This window comes from Ambystoma mexicanum, chromosome 4q (assembly GCF_040938575.1).
Source record: "Ambystoma mexicanum isolate Mex_15411 chromosome 4q, UKY_AmexF1_1, whole genome shotgun sequence".
NCBI classification, from domain to species: Eukaryota; Metazoa; Chordata; class Amphibia; order Caudata; family Ambystomatidae; genus Ambystoma; species Ambystoma mexicanum.
Window position 1 is genome coordinate 887,111,532 of NC_090928.1, and position 27,867 is coordinate 887,139,398.

Consider the following 27,867-nt stretch of genomic DNA (forward strand, 5'->3'; position numbering starts at 1 on the left):
GTATGTGGTCGAGACAATTGTATCTTGAAGTATCACCCATTAGGGGTGTCCACTAACTGGTTGCATGTTTTCTATGCATCAAGGTGTGAATGGCTTCTGTGTGTCTGAAACTGAACCCATCAAATACATATATAGTATGTACATTTGTCTTCATGTAAAGATGAGAAACTAGCCCAGTCCAAGTATGGCGGAATACAATGTCTCTTAAATCCTTTTCCCGTGTTATCTTCTGGGGCAAAATCACTTTGCCTTTTCACTGCCATCCCCTTAGACCAAATAGACCAATTTTTCCAAAATAGCACAAGCTGATTATTTTCAGCTATAGTTTAATAGACTTTTTCTCTTGTCTGGTAAATTCCATACAGTTGTCTAGGAAAATATATTAGCCCACTGAGGCGGGAGAATTACACTATTAAATGTATTATCGAGACCCACCTTGCCTTCTTTGAAGACCATATTGCATTCAGCAGCATAAATAATAGGAGAAATTCTAGCATATCACCACCCCTAAACCCCACTTGTAGTTATTGTACCAGACCCTTTCGGAAGAACATGTTTATATTTTTTAAAAAAGTATTGATTGGGTTATAAAGTCCTGATTTGTGTAAACCTAGTTATGTGTCACAGAATATTTTCAAAGTATCAGTTAGCACACAAACCACCTGTGGAAATGGGAATTTTAGGTTGGTGATCCCATAAGCTAAGAAGAAGCCACATGTTTCTGGTTACGCACACACTCTGTGGGGTGAACGCACTCTATTTGTTCGTCTAAACCTTTTGCTGGTCGTAATTTGAAAGGACTAAAGCACATTTATTCCTGGAATGCTTCCAAAAAGAATTTATTTCCATCTTATATGGGATGCATGCAAGAAAACCACAAAACAAACAGCTTCCAGCCAGAATATTGTTGCTTTACAAACACCTTTGTATTTTACGTACATTTTCGGAAAAACGAGGTTTCATTGTTACTTTAAATTGTGAGGGATTGTACATTATTGTATTTATTTTCATACATATCATTTTGATGATGTGTTTACGATAAATGATCTGTTTAGAGGAAGATGGACTTCATGTCAGTGCATAGAAAAATATGATACATAAAACAAATGGCAATACTGAATGAAACCTGCAAAAGATTAAATTCACAAATTCACTGACGAGCAACCAGGCCAATGCTAGATTACTTTTAAGTGCAACGGGAAAAAAGTGATCACAAATGATGCCGAATTTGTGTGTCCAGAATAAGTTAAAGTAGGAAATCCCAAGCCTTTAAAGGACTTTAAAATTATCCATATAAACAATCATAACAAAATGAGAGGTGCCACCAAGGACGATGTAGCACAGCACCTTAATATCAGACTATGCTTGCCAAATTCAAAAGCCTTTTCAAATGACAATTATTAAACATGTGTTTTCCAATAAGGCGATCAGTCTGAGCACTGGAAAATATAGAGCAATTCCTTTCAATCAAACCTCCAGAGCAGGATCCTACACTCTTCCCACAGAAACATGTAAACATTGCAACGATGACTAAAAGGTAGAAGGCCCCAAGCACAGAATTAAATGAACCAAAGCCTGCTTCATGATAAATGGAGAAGAAAAATATATAAAAAGAAATTTCTGCAAACAGAATGCATGATCTGTTTTGTGCTCTGCATTGGAAGAACCTAGTTTGATTTCTAAAGTGGCACAAACATTTGAAATCACTGTTGCTGCACTGGTACTCAATTTCATATCGTGCCATTTTATTCTTTTTCATTTTTACCAACACCTTGCAGAAAAGCACATTTTGTCTAGGTATTTATTATTCAATCACACGAGGTATGGAGCCATAAACTGAACCGAATGAAAAACGCACAGCACTTTTGTGAATGTTGTATCTTTTGCCCGTGCGCAGAGATTTTAGCCTGTTCCTGGGTTTCCTTGTAGATTACCAGTATAAGGTGAAATGCACCAGCATCTGTCACCCAGTCTTCATACACTTGAACATATTTAATGTAAACAGAAAAGAAAGAAATAACTTACAGACATTTCCTGTGTTATCGAAACTTGTAAGAACGTCTTCAACATTCAGTGGTTCCCCAGTATGCCTATGAAAGAGAATATTTAAAAAAAAAAATCTTATTAGACACAGCAAATTTAATCTCTCTATTTTGCTTTAAATGTTTTGATACTTTAAAAGCATTATTCACTTTTTGGTTACAGAGATACATGTTTGAGCAGATTTATTGCTACTAATGAGTTTTATCTACTAGATATGATATGATCTATGATATGATAAGGCATGTATAACGTGCCTATACATTTGTGTTTCAAGGTGCGACGAGGCAGGGGAGGGGGAACATAGGGAAGACAAAGACAACGATCTTACTAGGCCAGGTGACATTGAGATTGCGGAAGTGAGGGTAGGTGCGGGGGGCGGGGGCATTGCAATACATAGGATCAACAGTAGAGAATAAATAAAATAATAAAACAATAGGTAAAAGTGCAGCCAGCTAGTGGCAAGGGTAAGTGCAGACAAGTGTCGAGAGCTGGTGGGGGCTTTAGGAGTACAGAAACAGCCCCCAAGTGCAGGGGTTGCCTGGGAGGCAGTGCAGCTGTGAAACTGGTGGGGGAGGGGACCTGGGCCCAAGATCAGAGGATAGCCTGGTGACCAGCGCAGTTTCAGTCAGGAGATTCAGCAGGGGAGAGGAGGAGAGAAAGCAAAAGCAAAGAGGAAGGTCTTGAGGTGCTTCCGGAACCGGAGGTGGTTCTCTCCTTAAGTTACAGGGAGGCTGTTCCAGAGGGAGGCCCCAGCCGAAGAGAGAGATCTACCACCAACTTGTTGCCTGGAGAAGCGCCTAACCGTGAGGGAGTTGGAGGCGGAAGAGCTCGAGAAGGAAGATATTTAGGAAGGGAGAGTTGAAGGTATTGAGGCCCCACGCCCAAGAAGGCCTTATGGACAATGCAGAGGGTTTTGAACTTAAACCTCGGAGCCACTGGGAGCCAGTGAAGAGATTTCAGTCCTGGAGAGATACCATCCCACAGCTTGAGGCCAAGTACAAGACTCACAGTCATGTTCTGGATGAGTTGCAGATGGCGGAGAGTACAAGCAGGCAGATTTCGAAAGAGGCTGTTGCAGTAGTCCTTCCTGTAGAGAACCAGAGCTCTGGAGACAGTGAGCTTCTGGGGGAAGGAGAGGAAATGAAGAATACCTCTGAGTAGCTGCAGCTGGTAGTGTGACTTCTTAAAGACGTCAGAGATCTGAGTCGAAGATGACCCCAAGGTTTTTAGCCTCACAGGTGGCAGCAGGAAGAGGGCCAAGAGAGGCCGGCCAGAGAGTGACAGGAAAGGAGGGAGCAGGTGTGCGGATGAGGAGAATCTCGGTCATACTGCCATTAAGGCAGAGCTCATTGGCGGCACACCACTCCCGGATAGCAGACAGACGGTCAGAGATGAGAGAAGGAGAAGAGGTGGCAGAAGGGAGCCTGAAAATGAGTTGAGTGTCATCCGCATAGCACTGAAAGTTGGGGCAGAGAGCGGCAATGCGGTGGCCAGGAAGTGCCAGGTATTGGTTGAACAGCCATGGAGAGAAGTTAGACCCCCTGAGGAACACCACAGGTAGAGATAGAGTTAGAGGAGAGGAAGGACGCAAGTTGGACCTGGGAGGGTCGATCAGAGAGGAAAGAGGTCAGCCAAGACAGGGCCTGATCGGTGATACCCAGGTTATCACAGAGACGGTTGAGCAGGATGGCATGGTTGACAGTGTCAAAGGCAGAAGAGAGATCAAGGAAGATGAGGACACAGGGGGTGTTGGAATCGAGGTTGGAGAGCAGGTCTTTACAGATGTTCACGAGAGCAGTTTCCATGCTTCTGGCAGCTCTGAAGCCAGACTGATGATGGTCATGGAGACAACCAACAGATTCAGCGTGAAGATTAAGCTGGGAGATGGCCAGATTTTCTAGGAGTTTTCCCAGGAAAGGATTGATGGAGATTGGACGATAGTTAGCCGTGCAGGAGGGGTCAGCTGTGGGTTTCTTAAGAAGTCGGTGCACAAGGGAGTGCTTCAGGGGGGAAGAGAAGACACCAGTGGCGAAGGAGTGGTTGCAGAAGTCAGCCAGACCATGGGCCAAGGTGTCAATGTGGTCCTTGATGGTTTTGGAAGAACAGGGGTGAACCTGTTTTGATGAGACTTTCATAGATCAGACTTGTCTAGAAACCTCATCTGGGGAGAACAGGAAAAAGGCAAAAAGGCAGAGAGGGATGGAGGAGAGGTGGCTGAAGAAGGGCCAGCGGAAGAGCAGGGAGTTGAGGGGGAAGGGGAAGGGGCAGAGAGAGGACAGGATGTCCTGTGTTTTAGAGATAAAATGAGAGGCCAGGGCCATGCAGAGTGCCTGCAGCAGGATTGGTGAGCTCCTTGCAGATTTTAAAGAGTTCAGCCGAGTTGTTAAATGCTGCAGAGATGCAGACTTGGACATGGGCTCTCTTCTTGGTGCGGACAGAGAGCCAGTAATGCCTTTGGAACAGGCCGGCAGGCCAGTTTGTCAGAGGATGTACCAGAAGCACGCCATTTCCTCTCAGCTACCCTGCACTTGCATTTAAGGGTGGTGAGGTCCGAGTCGTACCAGGAGTTGCACTTGGATTTGGGCTTCAAGGAAATCCTCATGACAGGGGCAAGAACATCGAGAGTATCAGATATAGCAGAGTGGAGCATGCAGAGGGCTGTGTCAGGGTGTGAGTCAGTCAGAGGGGGAGGGGGTCATGAGAAAGTGGTGCCGAAAGCTAGAGGGAGACATCTGAAAATCACTGGCACCAACGTTGTGTAATAAACATGGCAAAGCCAATAGTTTTAGCTTTTGCAGTCAACTTCGTTTTACATTTATAGGCAAACGTGTGTTGCAAAAGGAGATTCCCGAGTGTGATAAAATGCGCAAATAACAAAATGTTATTTTTTGAGGTATGCCTTTCATTCCTTGTATACTTAAAGGGGTAGTTCCCTCAAAATGTTATTATTTTAAAAGATTGCCCATGATAAAAAATATATATAAAAAATATTTGTACAAAAAGTTCCTATTTAAAATATTCAGCAAATGAGCCTCAAAGTCAAGCACTAAGAGGCATCCATGTTATGCAATGAACCAGGATCTCGTGTCAGTAATCAAGCAAGAGCTCCCTACTGGGAGCTTTTGCTTATTGCTGCTGGAGAGCAGAGAATGCTGGCAGGCCACAGACTGCCGGCCTTGTATTCATAATTGCAGTTACTTTCGGTTGAAGTATTCTGCAAGCCCAGGAATCTTCAAGCGAAAGTCACCGCAATTATTTGCCAGTACTTTCGTTTTGCCTCCCGCCGATTGCGTCGTGAGTAGTAGTATATATAATTGGTGGTACTTTGGTTTTAAGCTTCCTGGGTTCTCCCGGCATGGGGGAGCCCAGGACACTTAGAGAAAAAGTCACATCAATTATAAATAATACGCCTCCCGCCAATCATGGTGGACGGCGTAGTATTTATAATTGGTGGTACTTTGGTTTTAAGTTTCCTGGGCTCCCCGGCATGGGAACGACTTTACAGAAACGACACTTGTTGCTTTCTGACAGTCTGCGAACCATTTAAATCTCCTTAGCAGCCTGAAGGTTAAGGCAGATACAGAGAAACCGTTCTCTTAGTTTTCTGTCCGGGAGTTGTTTTAGATATTCACAGGTGACGTCCAGTTTCCATGATTCCGATGAGATATGTGCGACCGATTGGTATCTGCCCGCTGAGTCCAATCTATATACCTTTGAAATCAATCTAAATGGAACATTAATTCAAGGGTAAACAAAGTATTAGTTCATGTCTCATACCTCAAAGCTTCAGAGACTTTAAAATGACTCAGCAAGAATGAAAAGTAGATCATACATGGGAAAGGTTTATCATTTACACCCATCACTCAACTTAATCATGAAGAAACCTCAATTGACATTTAAAGATTTTGTCAGAAATTAATACTCACAAAGTATTTTTCAAGCGAGGAACCTCACAAAAAGTAGTTTAACCATCATCCATCTCCGAACATATTCTCAAAGGTTTAGAGAATTTCAAATTACTAATACATTTAGAAAATCGACAAGAAGACAGTACCCCAAACCCATGCAAGAACTAAATATAGAAACGAGAATAGGCAACATTACAAAATGCAAGAAAGCTTCCAAGTGTATACCAACACAATCAACTAATAAGATCATTGAGGTCTCCTTCGACCCAGTTTCATAAGAAACAACAAAATAAATGTTAATTTAAAAAAATCTATAATCCACACGATCTGTACCCAGTTTATTACAATACAATCAAACTATATTTATCAAACAAGCAGAAAAGGAAACATAGTAATTATGAACAGAGGCGTAACTAAATGATTACAGCACCTAAACAGGACAGGATGTTATAAAGTGGTACAACATACCAAAACCGAGGCATTACAAATTGGGGTCACATGAAAAATTAAAAGATAGAGTTTTGGATAGGACAGAGATTAAGAGAACGCATTTTTAACTATCACCAATCCTACAATGCATATAATCTATTTTGTTTTGCCAAAAATACAAAATGTGAGATGCAGGGGGATGAAAACGAATGGTTTGTTACTTTAAGTTTTATGTCACTTTACACTTGTTTTGTTATACTTTATTTAACCATCACTGAACAACAAATATCAACTAGAATAGTAGGAGGTAGGGCAACGTCTCAACAGTAGGAGGTAAGGTGAAGACCGATAGCACTGGGAACACAACCCATTCCAGCCACATCATTCATGAATTAAGCACGTCTAGTATCATCAGGTATTCTCTGTGCCGAACAAACACACCCTGCAATTACATTTTCAACAAACCTTCTGTAATAACCACACGACTAAGTATGATTAGTCCATCAATTCAGAACGGGCAATGTCATAATAAGTGAAGATTAAACAGTAGTGCATCATTTCATTTTACATAGTCTGTAAAAGGTGTCCATATCCTTTGCAATTTAAGCCAGATCATCATATATCATAGCAACTACTTTCTCCACCACCGCTATTGCCTAGACGTTTGCCAACCGTGGGGTCAATGTGGATTTATCCTTAATTTTCCACTTCTGCGCCAGGGCCATTCTGGCATGGGTAAGAGGTTTTGTCAACAAAGCAGTCCATGAAACTCAAATTGGGTATATTCTCGTGTTTACTTGTCATCCAGAAGTACCAGCCTTTTATTTTTATTTAGAATCCTTAAACAGTAATTTCAGGCTATGGAACAGATCCACAACTTGTGCATTAGACACCCACTTATTCTATAATCGCTCTAGCATACGTCTATTCTGCTTACAATGATTTCACACAGTCTTTGGTAGGTGCCACATCAGGTACAGCTTAAAGGTGCCTTCTTTAATTATAGTGTTTGTGATGCTTTATCTGCCCGACCGTTGCCATGGATCTTCGAAGACCTCAATGCCTAGCTCCTTACCCATTACAACATAAACTCCTTATTCACCAGAGAACCATTACCATCCACATTCTTCTACATTCTTGATAGCTGTATGGACCCAGGTTTGTTGAATAGATACGGTTTTAAAATTGTGTGTGATATAGTAAAAAGAACATTTTACTTTTCACACACTTTGTTAAACAAAAAAAGAAAATGGAAATGAAATTCAAAATACAGTTAGAACACTAAATATAAAACAGTACAAATAAATTCTGAATTAATATAACATTTAAGATTTATGGGGAGAAGTGGGGTTCACAAAATATGAGAAACTGTTCATCTCAGTGGCTTTGGGGCAGATTAAAAACGTCATTGGTCACTGTGGGGTGCACCAGAATGATCCCGGACCAGCCGATGGGCAGCGGAAGAGGACATGTGCGTGGCCATGGAAAGGCGAGTGTGCAATGCACAGGTTTGTCCGGGGAAATTTGTGAATGTTTGCGGCAAGTGGGAAGGAGAGGGGAGGGAGAAGATATGGTGGTTACAGCGGGAGGGGACCAGTGGATGGGCAAGGTGGATAGTCGGTTCCTCTAAGTTCAGAGTAATAATGTCTAATTATGGGATCCTTTATTTGTTAAAACTTATGGCGCAATGTCAAGCAAAGTGTTAATGTTGGTTATGCGATATTAAAACCAATAAAATGTTACATTAAAAAACTATTAAGATTAAAAATTGACACGTTTCATCACTCTAGTTATAACATTAGTTTCCATAATGATAAGAGATATCTGGTACTCGTTTAAAATTCGATGCCAAAAACTTCCAGAATACAAAGACACAGTGCCTGCAACAAAACGCTCAAATGTTAAAACTCGTAATTCATGCAATTTAGGACAGTTCACAACCCAATGTTCAAGCATTTCTATATTGCCAGGCACCTGTAACAGCCTACAATACTGTAATACGTGTTTAAGGTTTGTTCTACATCCAATTATTTCATGAGTCTTATGCAGATTTAGTTGTATTTGCATAACATTTATGCGCCCATGTTTCGATGGGCACTTAATTAGGTATACAGGCATACAGCTTAGCTTCTTTTCCTTCCAGGCCAAGTCAGAAAATAACCAGCATAAGGAGAATGAGTCAACCATTTGACACCAGTTCATGTTCCACAAGGATTTCTTTATTCTGAGCGGATTTTCAATTAAGTCTTGCCTGGTAACGCCACGGTACCAAAGGATTCGATCGCAACTACTGGCTCAAGCCGCGAGGACCTCACAATCACCATTCCGAAGGGAGTCTCTAAATGAACATAATAGAGATTTTGCAGGACAATCCAAAATGTTCAGAAACAATAGGATTTTTTGCCACTTAATTCTGGCAACCAATGACCCGAGTCCCAGCTCATACCCGACCACAACACAGGGGACGAGGTTTGGTAGGACGAGAACCTTTTCCAAGAGGATACCCTCCAGGCGGTTCGAATGTAATTCTTTCAGGTGTAGACATCCAGCCCCATATATTAATGAGGGCACAGCCTTATATACATAGTAACAAATAAAATAAAGTGCAAAGAAAAAAGCATGCTGGACACTATCCCTGAAATTGTGCATTGGATTAGGGAAACCTGACAATGACAGATGGTCGTTCAGCTAGGCACTTAAACCATTCTGATTATTTTTTGAATGGCCATTTTGTAGAACAGATATCCTTTAGAGTTTTAGTTGAAATCATACACCCTACAGGTATTGATATCATTGCATTCTGTTTTGATAGGCACTACCTCATAGATTAAAGGATAGACCAGGGATACTGGCTAACTTGAAGCATCTGTCAATAAATCATGCTATTTTATTACTTACCCCATCCAAATAAGGTTTTTGTAGAAATGTAACGAAAGGAACCAGTTTTATATTGGGATAAGCCCATGTCCCTACGGGCATTTAAAAGCTTTTAAAAGGTTTTCCCTCATCTTTAATGTCATCAAGCTGGTTTTTCAAATCCAGCAAGGTTGATTCAGTGCCAAATCCTGCTCTGAAACCAGATTGGCGCATTCCTAAAATGTGGTTCGTTTCCAGGAAGTGTTGTATTTGTTTATATGCAGCACTGTCAAGTATCTTTAGGAGGAAGGAAACTGTCATTATTGGGCAGTAGTTGTTGGGATCTTCTGGATTGAGAGTTTGTTTTTTTTTTTAGTAGGGGGAAGAACCAGACTTCTTTTAGGCTGATTAGGACAAGGTTTGAGGCAAAGGAGGCGTTTATGAACCTAGTGATAAAAGGTATAGGGCTTCTGAACAGTCCTTAATGATGGTGGCAGGACAATCATCACCTTTGCATCTGGATGGTTTAAGGCTTTGCAGGATGTTGGAGGTTTCTAGTTCCATTACTTCTCTGTGGTGTAAAACTGTGGTGTTGAGACTAGCAGAGGCAGGCGGCAGGAGGAGAGGGATGTAAGACGCTTTGATATTAGCTTGCTTTTGGGCAATTTTCAGATGCAAGGAGTTAAGTTTGCCTAGCATGACTTTTTGGACGTTAGTGCACCAAGTTACATATTTGGTAATGGTGGTGGGGGGAACAGACAGGGTTTCTAATTCTCTGAGTATTTTGAAGATTTCTCTGGTATTTGACTTGGTGTTGGAGATCCTGGTGTTATAGGCTGCACATGTGGCTGCCAGGGTGGGCAGTTGTATTGTTTAGAGATATTATTGAATAGTGTTTTTAGTGTGCCAGTTTGGATTTCTTGCAGGTGCTTCGGCCAGACCTTTCTTGTAGCGCAGCTCCAGGTGGTCGGGGGTAAACCAAGCATTGATATGTGTCACAGGTTTGGCTTTACCAGTAGCTAGTGGTGCTACTGTATCAGCTGCTATTGTCAGCGTGTTCATGTAAAAATCTGTAAGAACACACAGGTCATTGGAATGTAGGTGTTCTGGTTGGAGTGACGTGCTATTTTCTTTGGTCATTTTACATGCTCTACGTGTCCAGGTAGATGGGAGGGTAGGCCGGGGCAAGCTGCTGTGTAGGAAGGCAGGAGAGGGTCACGATATGGTGGTCTGCCACGGGAACGGGGTGTTGGAGGAGATGGTGACCTGGCTATTCAGGTCAGCAATCCAATCTTGGGTGCCATCTTTGTTATGGGTGGGGACTGTTACACAGTGTTTGAAGCCAAGGGCACTGATCGCATTTGCAAGAGATGTGGCATTATGGTCCTTGGGGTCATTAAGACCTATGTTATGGTCCCTAACAATATGGTACGGGAGCTGGACTTGATATTATCCCCTAAGGTGTTGCGGAGATGCTTGTCGAATGATGCAAGTTGCCTAACGGACGATAGATGATGTGGATAGTTAGTGAGTCAGTAGGGTAGTTCATTTGATTGATAGGGCATCATAATTGCCCTTGATGCTAATATTAGTCAATCTTATTTTTAGGGAGTCCTGAAGATGAGAGCAACGCTACCGCCTCTCAAATCAAGCCTATCCTTTCTGAGTATGGTGAACGTTTTGGGCAAAGCTATGGACAAGGCTGAGCCAGAGGCGGAGTGTAACCAAGATTCAGAGATGGTTAGCAAGTCAAGGTATTGTGCCGTGATCCGGTCGTTTATATCTAGGGCATGTGCTGGAATGGACCTTGCATTCATTAGGGCTCCTTTTAAGCAGGGGTGGTAGTAGAGACTGAGCTGATATGGTGGTGGTGTTGGGCATGGTGGGGGTTGGAGTAGGATGTTTGGTGACTAGCCTGCTTGGAGGCCTCCTGGCATGGATGACCTGAGTAGGCAAAAGGTAGGATGCCTGTGACTGATTGGGCAGGGAGGGCAGAGGTTTGGACACTGGTAGGCCGGCCATATGGTGGGGATGGCAGGTGTCCCCTCGGAATAGCTTTTGGGGCGTTATCAGTATGTTCCCTTAACTTGCGATTCCTTAGCAGGGTGCTGATGGGCAGGGAGTGGGGGGTGAGCAGGGGTTTCCCTAATAGTTCTTTAGCTTAGTCTGATTCTGGCCTGGATGGAAGTTGGTTGCGTAAGCCGCAACTTGTAGATGATGGATTCTGGGTGAGTGGCAGGTAGCAGCATACATGTACTGATGGAGCTGCAGAGTGTGGAAGTAATACTCGGCTTATTATCAACACATATATGAGGCATAGGGCCAGCTACAAAGGCAGGGTGCCGTGGTGTTTTAGGGTGTTGCCCGGGAGTCGTCTAGGCATGTTGATTAGCAGTCAGCAGGCTATAGTCTGGAGATGTAGGTCCCGGCTTGGCTGGGAGTTGCCATAGGCACGTAGTAGTTGGTGAAACTTGAGGGCATGTCGGGAGCAGGAACATGGACGAGTCGAGGCAGTGCAGCATACGATGTGCCAGCAACATGGTGGGAGGTATCACTCAGTAAAAGCGGAGTGCACTTGACAATGGGCGCTTACAGGATGGTAGGATAGCATGATAGGGGTAGGGGTGTGTGATGAGGTCTTAATTTCAAAGGGCTAAAATACCCATAAATGTCGAGGGAATGATTACCTTAGTACCATATTATTGGGAATGTTTATATATTAAACAGGAAGGAGCTTCTTAGGTCCTTTTCTTTAATCTATGGGCTTGTGTGTTCGTTGCTAGGATACGACAGATGAAGAAAAAGAACAAGACGTCCGTTACCAGTGGGCGTATTGAAAGGAATATTTTACAGAAATGTTTCGCGGCGTTGCGCAAGTTATAAAAAGTTAAATGTTGAAGAGTTACACGATCGCCGTCCAACGGAGGTCCTTCTGATCTCTATTTTGATTGAGGCAGGAAAGGTTGTGAAGCAGAGCCAGCGAGGAACGGATTGTGTGCCAGATCAAAGGGCCGCGTAGCTGTTGCTCTGTACGTAGAAAGCAGGAGAGAGGCAGAGCCATACAGCTGATCCTGTCTCTTGCTGTCAGCTGTGGCAGAAACCCGGAACGGTGAGCTGTTCGAGTCCATATCCTCAGACACTGCAACGCCAGAAAAGAAGACGCGACAAAGAGGAGGGGCCACGCAGCTCAAAACTGGCTACCAGACTGAAGTAAGCACCCGTAAGAAGCATGTCAGCTGTATCGGATGCGAAGGTACAACAGAGTCCGATATTGAAACGGAAACAAGGGGGCGGGGTCCCAGCACAAATACAATACAAATAGAGGTTTATGAAGGAGAGAGTGACATTTAGCCTCACAACAATGCTGAAATTAGGGTTATTAGCAATAGATGAGACTATTTCTATTATAAGAGCCACGAGTCAAAGCAACTGAAAGAAACAGGAGAAAGAACAGTTGCTCAACCAGGGATTGACAGGATTGATAGTGAACTTAAAAGAGAATATACTTAATTCAAACATCTCCAGAAGAGACCTCACCTTCTTGTTCTCGCAGAGTGACATTGTTTGCTTCATTATAAAAATGAACTTTGTGCCAGTTGAGGATAAGTCAAGAAGATCTTTGGCTTACCAAAGTGCTTACCACTGAACAGACCTTGGCACTCTACAGTATCCTTTATTGTGTTTATTTATTTATTATTTTTATTCTTCGGTCTCCGAAACATCAAAGAAAGAGTTGTTGGAAAGTTAAACTGGTGGTCTGTGTTTCTCTAAATCCCACATCAAACCGTAACAGGGTGTTAGCGCAAATAATATCTGCAGGGCGTCGGGCCTGTGGCCATAGGAGCATCATTTAGGGGCCTGTAAGCAGGCTTACCATGATTATGGCCGGCATCTGGTTCATCACTGTAGGGGTGTGCTCTCCAGCATAATTCACTGTGTGGCCGACTGGCTAGGCTTTCATGGCCGGACAGGGCCAGACAACTGGAAAAGTCCTTGAAGTGGGTCCTTGGAATTGTGTTTTTGTGAAAGCAGTGAGAGACTTGAACCCGTTAGGAAGGGAACCCCTTGTGATTAAAAGTGAACTATTCAGAATCCTGGGTAAGGGAAAATACCTTTCCACCCAAAAGCTGGAAGAAGCTCTGAACTTTAGTTTGAATACTTTTTCATTTGATGCGGACATCCCTACACAGTTTGAGCAAATAGATGTGAGGGCAAGTATAGGTTTTGGACACATAGTGACATTTACTTTGGACTTCCTGACACAGACCATCATTAGTTTTAGTTAGGTAGTGTGAGAAACCTGAGGGTATCCTCACTCCTACTCCCCATGGATCCTCTTCTCATGTAGCCAGGGATCTTGGGGCTGGAGAAGCGAGGAAGGATCAACTGGGTGGAGGGTCCTTGGGGATTGGGAAGAGGGTACCCACGGCGAAACATGGTATCCCTCTTTCCCTTATGAGAACCAACCTAACCCTACCCTGGCCTTTATGTGCTATTATAAAACATCTCCCTTCATTTTCCCACATTCAACCTATGACAGTACTGGGACGAGGAAGAGGCGACTAGGAATATTGAACACTAGTAACTGATTTCACCACTTTAGTACTGGGACGAGGAAGATGCCTACAGTGTACTGTGAAGGCCAGGCATGTCCCTTTAATTACAGTCAGGCAACTCCACTTGGGAACTCGCACCTGCAACCTGTCAAGTGGTTGCAGGTGTATTATAAGAGAGTAAAAGACCAGCATGGAGGCCTGTGTAGGAGAGACCAGCAGGGGATCCTGTTAGAGAGGAGGCAGCTATGGTGGATCCTGCAGGAAAGATACAAGGGGACTCACAATACCCTTGTGGTAAACTTGCATGCTCAACCACTTTACAGCATCCCTAAACGCGGTGAGATATTGAGAATCTGGGTGCAGGGGTATAGAAAAGAAGGCATTTTTCCAATCTACAACAGTGAAGTGTGTTGCTTGTTTTGGGATGCTAAACACAACAGGTTTGCAGGATTAGGAACTACCAGAAATTCTGCCTCTACAATGTCATTTAAGGGGAAGAGATCTTGGATCATTCTCTAACTTGACCCCTTCGCCTTTTTTATCGGGTATAGGTCGTGTTGCATGGGGAACTGGAGGGCACGATAATTCCTTGGTTTTTGAGTGCAGAAATGGCATCCCTTATCCCCTCCTCTGCTTCTTTGGACAGTGGGTATTGTTTCACCCAGGGTAACACTGCAACTGACTTAATTGTGAATCGAACAGGCGGTACTCCCTGTAAAAGACCGATCATCATGGGCACTGGTTGTCATGAGCCTCTCAGTAACCTGTTCTAGGTAGTGTCCAGTGAAAGAGGGCGCAGTGACAATGGACATCATAGAACTCTGTACTTTGTAGCATTTATTTATTTATTTATACATTTGTAAAGCGCCTAAACCCTGAGGCATCAGGGCGCTGTTGCAAACCAGTTACATGATACAAAAGCTTCAGCAGAAAATTGTCATCCCGGCCACGAAACACAGTCAAGGTAAAATAGGATTATTGCGGTAGTGAGACATTGTTCTCTGGCGGGTTTAGGGAGCACCGCTAGGCAAATAGCCAAGTTTTCAGGGCTTTGTGGAAGGCCCAGTGCGAGTCGTCTGCTCTTATTTCAGGGGGGAGGGCGTTCCATTGGTTCACGGCCACCCAGGGGAAGCTCGCCCCACCTCCTTTGGCTCTTTTCACTTTGGGCTGGGACAGCCGATGTGTGTGGATAGCCCTAACCGGCCTGCTGGATTTTGATCATACAATTTTCTTAGCAAGGTATTGTGGGGCAGTGTTGCTCAGGCATCTGCTCAGGCATCTGGGCCTCATGACGAGTTTGCCAGTCTGGAAATAAAGGTGCCGGTAAGCTCATCAGCACCCTTGTTTCCGGAATGGCAAACTACGGGTTTGCCTGCCGGAAGCACTGTGCTAGACAGGTCTGAACCTGCCAGGCACAGCGGTCACAGTAGGTAAAGGCATCACAAAAGCACCGGCACCTTTAACAACGGTGCCGGTGCATCCATGTCCCCACTCCCGAGTAGGAAATGGGAATTAACAAAATTATTGGTGAATGACTTCCCGGCCGCCAGACATGTAATAGCCCGCTGGTACCGGCAAGTCAGGCGGCAGTAATTATTAACAGGTCCGGCGGCAACCCACCGGTAACATAGGCAGGGTTACTGCCGGATCCATAATGAGGCCCAATGTTTTTGAAGATAATCCTTTCTCTAATAGGGAGCCAATACGCTTTTCTAGCAGCATGGGTGTGGTCTTTTTTGGGAACGTTTAAGGCTGCTCGGAGAGAGTTGTTTTGGGTTATCTGTAACTTATTGATGTTCCATTTTGAGGTCCTGGCAAAGAGGACATTGCAATTATCCAGTCTTGCCCCAGTGATTACTCTCGCAATAGTTAGGCAGCTCTCAGGGAACAGAGACACTGTCTTGCGGAGTTGATAAGTTTGCGGTGTAAGCTGCCGAAGAGGCTACCGCACTCGTTTATTGAGTGAAAGGGAGACATCCAGATAGATGCCCAGTGTTTTCACAGCCGTTGATATGGGGAGCTGGATTCCATCTATCCTGAAGGTGGTGCACTGTGGCTGAGCTGCCGTATAGTGGGGGAGCGTACCAGTGAGATCTCCGTCTTTTTGTTCTTACATACGCAGTTCGTGGCCATCCAGTTCTGGATAGTTGAGTACACTTTGTTGAGCCTGAGGGAGTCTACATCGTAGGAGCCTGACAGGGGAAGGAGTATTTGAATACGTTCTGAATACTCACAAGACATAGTAGGTTTGTCCCTCCCCCTACCTCCCCTTTGCTCTTAATATTGTGTTGTAATTGTATTCCCCCCCCCCCCTCCCTGCCCTGTGGGCGCTTTGAAACAGTATATTATTACTGTATAGTTGCCTAACAAGAAACAATAAATAAACAAATTTGGGTGTCATCGGCATAGTTGGTGTAGGATATGCGGATGTTGTCCAGTAGGTCAAATCAGGGTTTGGTGAATATGTTGTACAGGGAGGGGGAGACGCAAGACACTTGAGGGATGCCACAAGGTATGGGGATATGCAGGGCACTCGCAATGTCAAAGAAGACTCTCATGGATCTGCTCTCTGGAAAAGATGCTATCCAAGCTGTGGCCTCCTCGTGGAAGAAGTTAGCAGAGACAGTGAGATGGTGACAGAGGGTCTCATGGTCTACTTGATCGAAAGCAGCCGTGAGATCCAATAGGAGGAGGATGGCTGGTGTGCCCTCATCTCTGAAAGCATCCAGTTGGATCTTTGGATCCAATAGAGCTGATTCAGTGCTGTGACCTGGGCAGAAGCCTGATTGCCGAAACCCTGAGATATGATTAGATTCCAACTAATGTTGGATCTGAATGTAAGCTGCTCTATACAGGATCTTAAGTAGGAAAGGTTCTGTAGTAATCGTCCAGTAGCTGTTGGGCATCGCTGGGTCCAGAGATGTTTTTTTTTCAGTAAAGGAAGGACCCAGGATTGAGGCTGGACAGGAGCAGGTTGTCTGAGATAGAGGCATTGATGAATTTAGTGAGGAAGGGTACACAGGCTTCGGAGCTTTCTTTGATGATCTTTGCTGGACAGATGTCTCCTTTATATTTGGACAGTTTGCGGTTTCTGAGGATATTGGCGGTTTCTCGTTCTGAGATATCTCTAAAGTGGAATGGAGAAGCAGGTTGTATTTTAGTGATGGGTGGTGAGTTGGGAGTAGTGATTAATGCTGGTTTATTTTCTATTTTGTGCTGTAGCATGCATATTTTGGTGAGCAGGCATTCTGAATGTTAGTGCACCAGGTTTCGTCTTTGTTGATGGTGTTTGGGGCTGGGACAGTATTTTGAATAATTCTTTAGAGTTGGAGCTGGCATTCGCAATTGTGGTATTGTAGACTTCAGCTTTGGCTGCCGAGCTGGCTTGTTTGTATTATTTAGCAATCTTGTTAAATCTAATTTTATGGCGGTCTGATGTTTTTTTTTTTTCCAGGTGGCTTCCAAGGGTTGAGGTCGCAGGTCGGTTTGGATTTTCTGGGGAGGAGCGGGCCACCAGGTTTACTGCATTGGTCAGTGTGTTGACACAGATGTCAGCTAGGCTTTGTGGGTCAGTATCGTTAACGCGTTCCAGGCTGAGTGGCGATAGAGAGGGTACAATCTACTCTATGGTGATTTTTGCAGGAGCTATAGGCTAGTGTGGGTGGTAGCGTGGGCAGGCAGGGTAATGGAAGTATCTGTGACGGAAGTGGTGGTCGGACCAGGGGCAGTGGGTGTCAGAGGTGATGAGGATCTGGCTGTTCAGATCGACAATCCAATAGTAGCACATAGTATTCCTCGATCTGTAAAGGACATGGTCATGTTAAGTTTGCTTAGGAAGTTACACCCTAACAAATTCACTAGTGAGGTTTCCGGATATAGTAGAGGTGCACGCACCACTTTGCCTTCTATTTTGATGGATACGTCTTTTGGAAAAGAAACTGTCGCTACAGTCCCAGAGAAGCCCTGCGTTTTGAGAGTTTTACATGATAACAGAAAGTCTCCTTCACTAATACATGATTTAGTGGCACCCATGTCAACCATAAAGATGAATTGTTTGTTTCCTATCTCAGCACTCACCAAGTGTTCCTCGTCTGGGTGGGTAGTCACGGACAGGACTGGGCAAGCAAGAGCTTTCTGTGGGTTGTCCTAGTCAGGATTTTTATTTGTACCTGGGAAAGCAAAAGGGTTGCCTCCCAGGACACTTACTCCTCGATAATGTGTCACCATCCCATTAGAAACAGCATTGCTTCCGGGCATTTGAGCGCCATATGATTGGCTGGGTAGTTCAGCTTGTATTGGGGTGCCAGGTGGGGCAGACGATTGTGGTGGCAACTGTGTACACGCTAGGTGTATCTCGTATGGTATCGATGTGGACATCGGGGGTGCCAGAAAGTGTTGCTGCTGTGGTATTGGGCCCGCAGGAGTATGCAGGTTATATCTAGCCCCCATCCTGCTTCTGTACTCCCTCACAAAATCACCAATGTTTCTGCATACCCAACACTGGATTGGTCCCACTGCCCCTCTCGGCCCCATCCCTCCAAATCATCCACCTCTGCCTCCCTGTCCACCTTAAAACCCTCCTCTTCCATGCTGCTGACGTCCTTGGTAGCACTCAGGGTACTGTGACTGAGACCCACCGTTCCATTGTCCTCGGCCTGGCCAGAATGCTGCTATTCTTGCGTCAGTTCACACTGCTGCCTGCTCTGCTCCGTCTGTTTGAGTAATTGCCATGGCTGCCATTCAATTTCTATTTTTGCCTATTTCTTCTGTACTAGTTTCACTTCCTCAGCCTGCAACCTTTTGAGATTTTCTTGTCTCTTTCTTTGATCGCTTACAGTGGTGTATAATTATAGTCTGTATCTTAGTCCAGCCTTTCACCTCAATATCCACAATCTTATTAAAAGCTTTCTGTGCTTCCTTGGGCAATCCGCTTTTGATAAAAAAATAAAAAAGAGGAACAGATCGGTAAAACTGTTCCCCGTCCCTGCCCTCCACATCTCCTGTACTTTCAAAATGTATCGAGCGGGGTCTTCATCATCCCCCATTGTGTACTGCATTATGGACTGCAGTTCTGGCGTAACAGGGTATACCTGCTGAAGTGCAGACCACAGCTGCGCTCTGATGTCATTGAAGTGTGCCCCATCATGTACATCATCATTTATCTTAACTCCTGGGTATCCAGCCCTAAACCAAACATCCCCTGCCTAATCCCTCCACAATCTCTACGAGCAAACTTATTACATCTCCCACTGTTAAAGGGATACCAGCTGTTGGTTTTTCGAAAGTATATATCCATTTCCCACTCCCTGCAGTGAGGGGCAGGAGTGCTTTAATCAGGTTGTTTTTGTCCATCTGATCCCAAGGTACATACTGCGCTCTTCTGGGGCATTTATGCAATAACGGCAACTGTTTACCACTCCCCTTCTCCCCTTCTTGCCATCACTCATCTTTTTCCTCGCCGCTGCTGCCCACCCAAATCTGTTCCTTAACTGCGGACCCCGCAAGCTCTACCCGCGGGGTAACTACCGACGACTCCTTTTCATCCTCTAATTCATCAATCGTGTCCCACTCATCCTCCCGCAGCTCCCTGTTTGTGTCACCATCTGACCTCACAGCGCGGTAGTATGTGCTACCCGCCCCTCGTTCATCACCCCTGCCCTTCTCCTTTTCAATATGAACATCTAATTTAAACAAAATGTCTCCAGCACTCCATTAGTCTAGTCCACACCCCCAATTTGCTTCCTTCTTCCCTGGGGGCCCTCAACAGCGCTAATTCCATTTACGCTGCCTTTAAAGTCTCTTCTAACTCCTTCTGTAGTTTCCTATTCACCGGTATGGCCGCGTTAGTATTCGTTTGATATGGGAGCGGTGCTGGGGCAGAAGGGGACACATGTGTTATATTCTGTGGCGGGAAGGGTCAAGTAGCATCCTATTGGGGGCAGAGATAACTGCTTTTCCTCAGATACTACTGCTTTAACTACAATTGGGGTTGAGCTGTTGTCCTACCGAGGTGTACACTCATCATTGTCCTCTATGTCCTCCACCTTTTTTCCATAATTCTAAAATCTCTTTCCTCCTTTGGAGCTTTTTACCTTTAAATGTGGCTGCTAAAAATGTGTACAAGTGTTCCAGTATCCCCCTGCTACCCACTGCTTATGGTATTTCTTAATTTTATCTTTGTACAATGGCAATGCACTACACATATACTCTAACAGTGTAGCTACCCTATGTTAAAACACTTTATATACAAAAATGTCACACCATATACAAAATATAGTTAATCTTAAGTGTTTCTACCACTTGTTCGCTCCTGTTATCTTGTCGCCCCTACCCACACTTCCCTTTCTCCCAATCAATCCACGCACGCAAACCCACTGTCCTCCGACACGCCCACACTACTTTTGTCACAGGCCCTCTCCCCTTGGCCCCCTCCTACTACACAATGTAAATCAAAAACATGAAAATAACAAGCTAAAACAACAAACTAAAATAACCACTACTTCAACTTATTCCCCCACCTGAAATATATTGGGCACAGCAATTTGAGCCCTCTAATTATACAGAGCCCCTAATTTTGTATCCTCTTATCTTTTTTCAAAATATGGCACCATCTTCTTCCCTACCTCGGAAAGGATTCCACTTCTCCCCATTTCTCGTCTCATAGAATAAAAAAAAAAAATTATATATATATATATATATATATATATATATATATATATATATATTCGCCACGTGGTCTTTACACACTACTCACTTTAATCACACACTATTCCACCAGACATTCTCACCCTCTTCTCTTCAATGCACACACAAACCCACACACCTTTTCCCCCAATTCTCCAACTTCCCTCTCAGCGCTCTCCCCTGTTGTTGTTACTCGCAAGAGGTATACTTACATCTGCGTGTTTAATCAAGCTCCTCTGTCACAGGGTTAACGGCCTGCACTGTCCTAGGAGCTGAGCCCCACTCCAAAGAGCAGAGAGGAATTCTGTCACGATGGCTCCTGTACACCACTACGGGTTGCACACTTGGGACTGGTCACTGCAGGTGGGCGCGGCCTCTCCAGTTGTGCGGCCAGGAATCCTCTGTCTGTGCAGAAAATCTGCGATCACATTGGGGTAACCAAATTTGTAGCGTAACCCCTCAATGCTCACACCAGAACAAATTCAACCCACTAGGGAAAAAGTCCTAGGTCACCTCTTGCAAGGAGAACAATGTTTATTCTCATGAAACTGTAAATGCGTGCCAGCAAAGAACTCTGCTGCCACGAAGCACTCTGGCAAAAACAGCACAAATAAATGGTTATAAAGGTACAAAGCATCACAAATAGGTTACAAATCCAGGTAGCTGGTTGGTGTGACTCTATACACATATAGCCTGATCCATTCGGGATGCCAGGCGATTGGTCCCAGCATCTTCTGTCCATCTTTTTCTACGTGGGGATCTTCCTCTTCTGTCATCGGGTACAAGGGCCCTAATGGGCAATTTAGTTACACGGTTCATTATTTCATACCTTCTACAGTGCACCTGGTAGCAAGGACATATCGAGGCAGATACTTTCAAGGTCATGATAAGTTCTTAGAACTAGGTGAGCCCCCGCTCCAACCCCAGATACACACCTCCACAACTTTCCCACCCACGGCAATAATTTGTTACCTTCTCCCCTGGCACCTCGCAGCACAAATCACATGAACTGATGATGGAGGCAGTTCACCCCTGCTGTGCGTTCTTCCTGATCAATTGGTCATTTTACAGTTTTATGGCATGGGGTCCTGGGCTGATCAGTGTACTCAGATGTTTGTGTCCAGGACTTGGGGATCTCAGGCTGCTATAACTTATAGATCTGGACGGTGAAGGTCTAGAGCCCTCAACCCGCCTTTATCATGGAATAACTTCTTCAAAGACCCATTACGGTCCTCTTTTGGCCTTGTAGGGCACATTGCTTCTGGCCTGAATGCACTACTGATAAGACACAATAAAGTAGTGTGTGTGTGTGTTCAAGAAAGTAACCTTCTGCAAAGCGACCAGGGCTGCGAGCAACAAACGCACGCACACCCTTCTAACCCTCGGGTGAGAATAAGTATACTGACATAGTTCTAATACAAGGCTCAATTTGAAGATGGTGTCTACCTTCTAAAATGCAGTCTCATTACACACGTGATACTAACACCAGGATTCAGTAGGTTTCATGCATGAACACAGTACGACAAGGCCAAAGACTGGCAAAGCACTTGTGATACACTGTGGCAAAAGCAAAGAGGCTAACCAGGAGAAGCCAAGAGAGTGCGAGCCTTCACATAAATCCAAGAGGCGGACACAGAGAAGCTAAGTGAGTGTGAATCTGTACACAGGGGCAAATACAGAAAAACATGTGTGGGCTGAATAGCCTAGGGTTCCTGGTTGCGCGACCTTTGATCGGTCGACCGTGTGGTCTGATAACTGTGCCTAGACCAGGGGGCCCTCAATTGTGAAAACCAAAGACATTGTTGAAGTAAATCAAGGAGGAGTAATTTTATTTAACTGTTAATGCAATCCAGAAGGAGTGTCAAGTTGATCTGGAGTGGTGTTGAACATTAGAAGACTGAACCCCAAGTATACATTGGCAATTTGAAGTCTTGCGGAAGGGAACCCTGATAGATGAATGCTGTCTGGAGGACAGAAGCCTCAAGACCCATTTCTTTGGAACTGTGTTGCCTTGAACTTGGGGAAGGGAACCCCGAGGATTTGTGGAACGTTTTGGAACTTGGGGGAAGGGGAGCTGAAAAGGAAGCTAGGACCTGGAAGAAGCTCGGAACTTTGTTTTGATCACCATTTCTTTTATTGTTGACATCCCTACACATTGTTTAGCTTTAGTTGTGAGGGCAAGGATAGGTTTTGGACACAGAGAGACTTTTAAGTTGAACTTTCTGACTCAGACTTTCCTTTTGTTCAGGTAGGGAAATCCCACCTTAGCATAGGACAAGTTCAGCTTTCAACTATCAAGACATTTGACTTAATAAATAATGTTATTTTGAACTTTGAATCTGTTGTCTAGGTCTTGCTTCACGATGCCTTCACAGTACGGAATCCCACCTTAGCATAGGACAAAACAGGCCCTTTGCCAACCCTTTTGTGATTTTAAATAAATGTTTGTTACCCAAACTTTCCTCAGTTGTTTGGGTCTACGTCCTGATGCCTTCACACCCCACATGGGCAATCTGGCCTTCTAGGCCATCTGTGTACTGGACAGCATCCACCCCATTGTGGGGTACTCGGTGTCCCAGCCCCTCGTGGGCTTTTTGACTTCTCCGGTTGTCCACTTCTCCGGTTGCTTTTACTCCTTTGTGGGTTAGTTTCTCTGTTAGCCCATCATGATCTTTTGGCTTTCTTACCCTGGTTTAGGGTATGTGGATTGTCACCCTGGTTTAGACACTTCTTAATATTAGCCCCTCGTGGCTCTTTGTCTCACTACACACCCTTTTGGAGCCACTGGTTTGCTCCCTCCTGCATAGGGTATCAGGAGAGTCATTGGGTCCTAGTGCAATGAGGGAAGTAGGGCTGTAACGTTTTGTGAAGTGTTTATATGCATTAATTATGTACAGCACAGCAATGGTGTTTTTGTTTACATTCTAGGCTGCCAGCTATAATTCAGGGTGCAAATTAGGAGAAGCAGATGTTGCACACAAAACAATAGATCAGGAAAGGCAAGTCAATTAATGAGACATCCAACTCACTAGAACAGTTCAACATGTTGGTGCTTCACACAAGAGGTCACGTGTCTAGTAAACCACCAGTTGAAGGTTCATACCTGCACACATCACCAAGAATGATCCAGTCTATAAGCACGGGACCAGGATTTGAACCTGATTTGCTGTGTGTTGGCTTCCTTCCAAGACAAAGGTGTTGCCCCAGACCGATCCTTCTTGCCCAATGGCCACGTTAAAAGTGATAAAGGGAAGAGCTTTCTTCAAGGAGCATATGGTCTGTAGGGCATTGGTCTTGCATGTAAAAGGATTTAAACCTAGGACACCAGTCAACTTGGAATAATACACAACAATCATCTAAAACATTCCACACCTGCAAGATGTATGGAAATCCACTTCCTCCATTGGGACAGGACTCCTTCAGAGACTTACACCATGTATCTGATTAAAATGGTATAGGTGCACGTCAAAGGATATCTGAAAACAGTTCATAAGCCCATGATTAAAGCTGAGCTAAATGATGGCATCACAAAAGATTTTGGCTTGAGGTACTTTCACAAGATATTTGCGGAAGGACACTGCCAATGTAAAACAATTTCTACCAGCAGTTGTTCAGAGGAATTGGTCAGCAAATGGTATACAGTAGGAGAGAATGGCAATCTCACCTTTGAAACATTAACATCAGTTTTGAAGGAGAATGACAAGGTTCTTTTTATGCCTGCAACATTGGTTTAATATAAACTGTGTTCACACAGACCATGAGTCACTTCACCTCCTGCCATATCACTGAATGGCAGGAACAAGCAAATAATATGCAATATTTGAGCATACATTGATTACGGGGGCGGCACCGCGATGGCGGCTTAACGCTTGCAAGTGAGAGCAGTTTGAGGAGTGCTGGAATTGATATTTGAGGGTGCTTGTGTTGAAGGCATGGAAGTCAGAGGGAGACGTAATTGGTTCCCCCACCTCCAGTGCTTCTTTGACCAGCCACCTTATCTGTTCTGCTAACTCCTCATGCTGTTTTTGGACAGTGTCAATTAAAATGTAAGTCTTTGTGAGGTTCACTACTGCGTCTGGCAGTACAGTCCATTGAAAATGATCCTACAGCATGGGTGGTGGGGCCAGTCATGGAGATGCAAGGGATCTTTGCAGGCACTGATAAGTACCTGCAGCCGAGGTCTTGGCACTAAAGAAAACCTAGCATGTTAATGTCATGGACCCTTGCAAACAGGAAGTCACAGGAACACAACATCACAAACAGTACTGTAACCTCATATAAAAGTCTTCAAATGCCAGTTGAAAAGGAAGGACATCCTTGAACATGTAAGAACATGATACCCCTACATACAACCCTTCTGGAGACCATATTGTGAAATAGGACAGAGAATGTATGAGCCAATGCTGCAACAGGGAAAGGGACACAGCGTACAGCAGAGTAACTCAGCCTATACAAGAAAGTGGACCTTGTTCTTCATCTTGGCCTTGGCCCTTGGGAGGGCATTCTTGAGATGTGTGGCCTTCATTCAGAGATCGGTGGAGTTAACAGATCTGGTCTGGATGAATAATGTCTGAAGATGTGAACCGGCAGAAATGGTGACACTTGGAATCTCTCCCCAAGTGTAAAGTAGTAACAGGACCATTGTCATGGCAGTGGAAGTTCTGCCATGAGAATTCGTAACTTTTTCTGGTTGAATTGGTGCTATGTTATGGGAGGGATTTATGCAATGCAGCTTAAATTGATCTTGATGGATGGTTTAGGTACCATAGTTCTTAGAAGTCAGTCTGGCGTGAACATGTTGGAGATAGTAGCATAAACGAAGCAGCACTTTTAAGGAAGCTGTGGCCCATACAGCAGTGGCAGAAAGGGGGATAATCAAAAAGGGCACCCTCCCAGGTTGAAGGTAATCATTAGTCCCCACTTATTGGGAAATGTACCCACAAATCTAATTTACAGTGAAACTGGGACTATGAACGTTAGTTCAAATAGGAATATGCAGGCACTGACCAAAATAAATATATACATTGGGTTGCGCAGACATGTCATGTTATGGTATCTGAATGTATAAAGTGCAGCGTCCACCAATGCAATGCAGCGTCCACCAAAAAGGCATATTGGTGCTCAAAACCTGACAACAGAATGACCAATTAACCACAGAGCAGAGACTAGAAAAGGAATGTTTTCAGTGAGCATATAAACAAGGTGATTCTCTATGGCCTAAAGAGAGCGAGGAAGCTGGTTCCACGCTCGCGCAGCTGCCGCTGAGAAAGCATGGCCCCCTAATCAAGAAAGCTTAACACAAGGAACTGGAATACAAAATTTGTCTTGCGAGCGAAGAGCGTGCGCAGGTACATAGGGGCAGAATTTCCGCTGAAGGTATTCTGCAACCCTGCCATTAAAAGGCACAATGGACTATAAACAGAGACGTTTTATGGGAGGGCAACACCCATTGCCTTCTTGTTTTGGCAAGTGCATTCTGCCTTGATCAATTCATCATGTATTGCTTTCTGTGTTCACTGTGATATACATAGTTTGTGTGTTCCTGATGGCACAACTCTGTACCATTCTTTCCTTCCTGTGGTAATTATGTTGATCATGTGCAATAGGCAATGATGAAATGCATATTGATAAATTGAGTGCCACAATGGTTCAGAAGTTCGCTCAGTATGTGAAGCACCCATTGCAGTAACACAAAAATAGAATATCACATTCCAGCAAGGCTGGCTGAGCCTTTCCTATGTCTAAATTTTATAAACCTGCCTGCATATGTACTTGGTTTTGCAGAACAACACCTGCTATTATCAGCAATGTACCTGTACCAGATAGGGGTGCTATAAAACGAATATATCATCCTTATGGTGAAGGTCTAGAAATTGGTTTGTTCAGATGGGGTATTGTAAAACCAATGCAATCGCCTCCAATGATGGCAAGAGGTGAATAAGTATCCAAATTCAAGACTATGGAACAACAGCGTTCATGTTTGTATCCTGGATTTGCCATCAGACGATACAGCAATCCTGGTCAAATCATCTAATATATCTTACATTACTGTGCTGTGAGGTTTGCCTTCTTGCATGCTGCTGGTATCGTTTAGCCCATTACTTGATCTTTCTTCTTATGTAGGCCCTTTGGGTGGAAGGGTTGGTAGACAGAAGAGAGCGGACCATATGTTGCAAGTCTCAGGCAAGCATATTTTAAGGTTTGCTTGTTTGACACAAAAAACGGTTTGCTTTTTGGTATGCACGTTTATAAATGAAAATGTCACAAACCATTGTTTTGAAAGTATTTAAAGCTTTAAAATACAAAAGACAATCCAGATTAAATTTGTTAAATCACATCGATTGATATGCTGGTTCTTATATACTTCCCTTGATGATGGAGAGAATGAAGCTAGAATCATTCCCATTTTCCATAACACCCTTCTATAATATTTTGTTTAAAAATGGTCATGTTTGGTAATGTGATTTGTGTACTTCCCAAGCCTGTTTTATTACAAAATAAGAACTGGAAAAGAAAGTGTTCAAATGCAGAAATTGCATAGTTGGCACAAATCCCAGCTTCGCCCCTTAACCAATGTGTGATCCTGGGCATCTCATTTCATCTTGTATTGCCTAACCTCTCAATATTGCCAGTCCCTAACCCTTTCAAAATTGTCAGCCCTTCAGAGTGATTTCCTTCTCATGGCATGATCTTCATAAAAGCCTTATTCATGGTTTCACTGTGTTAATAGTGAGCATATTTATATCACACACCACAGGCATTTGTTCCTTTGATATCTAAAGGCAACACTATTTGAAAACCATATCCCACTTCTAATTTCAGTCTGTCTGGATAAAGACACCTTCCTGGTAGCTTCTAATCTGCCTCCACTATTCATGCTACAGTATGTGTAGCATTCTCCTTCCTTCCAATTGGTCTCCTCTATTCATGCATGAGCACTTTTACATTCTGTGAGGCAGCTAATGTGAGTTCTCTATTATGGGTTACATGTACCTTTTACATACAGTTCTGCATTAATACTACATCTACCTTCCTGGATGTTATTGATAAAAAGTATCCTGTATGTACTAGAACAGTAACCCCTTCGTAGACTGCTAATGTTGGTCTTCAAGTGCTACTTGTTTATCATTCTGATTAGAGCAAGAATGAAGAGGGCAAGGGGACTTAAAGGGAGTAAACATGCTTATTATGCTGCAAGACAGCCTATCAAACTATAGGATGTGAGCGCGACGGGTTGGGGGGTGCGACCAGTATTCTTGATCCCTTAATTCCTTTGGTTTGGTGGAGGGGGGCCCAAAAGCTTTACGTGCCCAGGGCCCCAAAAGTGCTTAAGATGGCCCTGACTATAAGTAAGGTTTTGAAAATAATGCGTTTAGAAACAGGAAGCTGAT

General features: G+C 44.0%; 1 protein-coding gene across 1 annotated transcript in view; it reads right to left on the bottom strand.

Annotated features, from left to right (window-relative positions):
* The window catches only part of LOC138468059 (calmodulin-lysine N-methyltransferase-like), a 734,539-nt gene that overhangs the window by 280,246 nt on the left and 426,426 nt on the right, over positions 1 to 27,867 (bottom strand). The window contains exon 3 of the mRNA XM_069608456.1: positions 2,026 to 2,090. Within this exon, the coding sequence (XP_069464557.1) occupies positions 2,026 to 2,090 (65 nt within the window). The remainder of the gene's footprint in view (positions 1 to 2,025; positions 2,091 to 27,867) is intronic.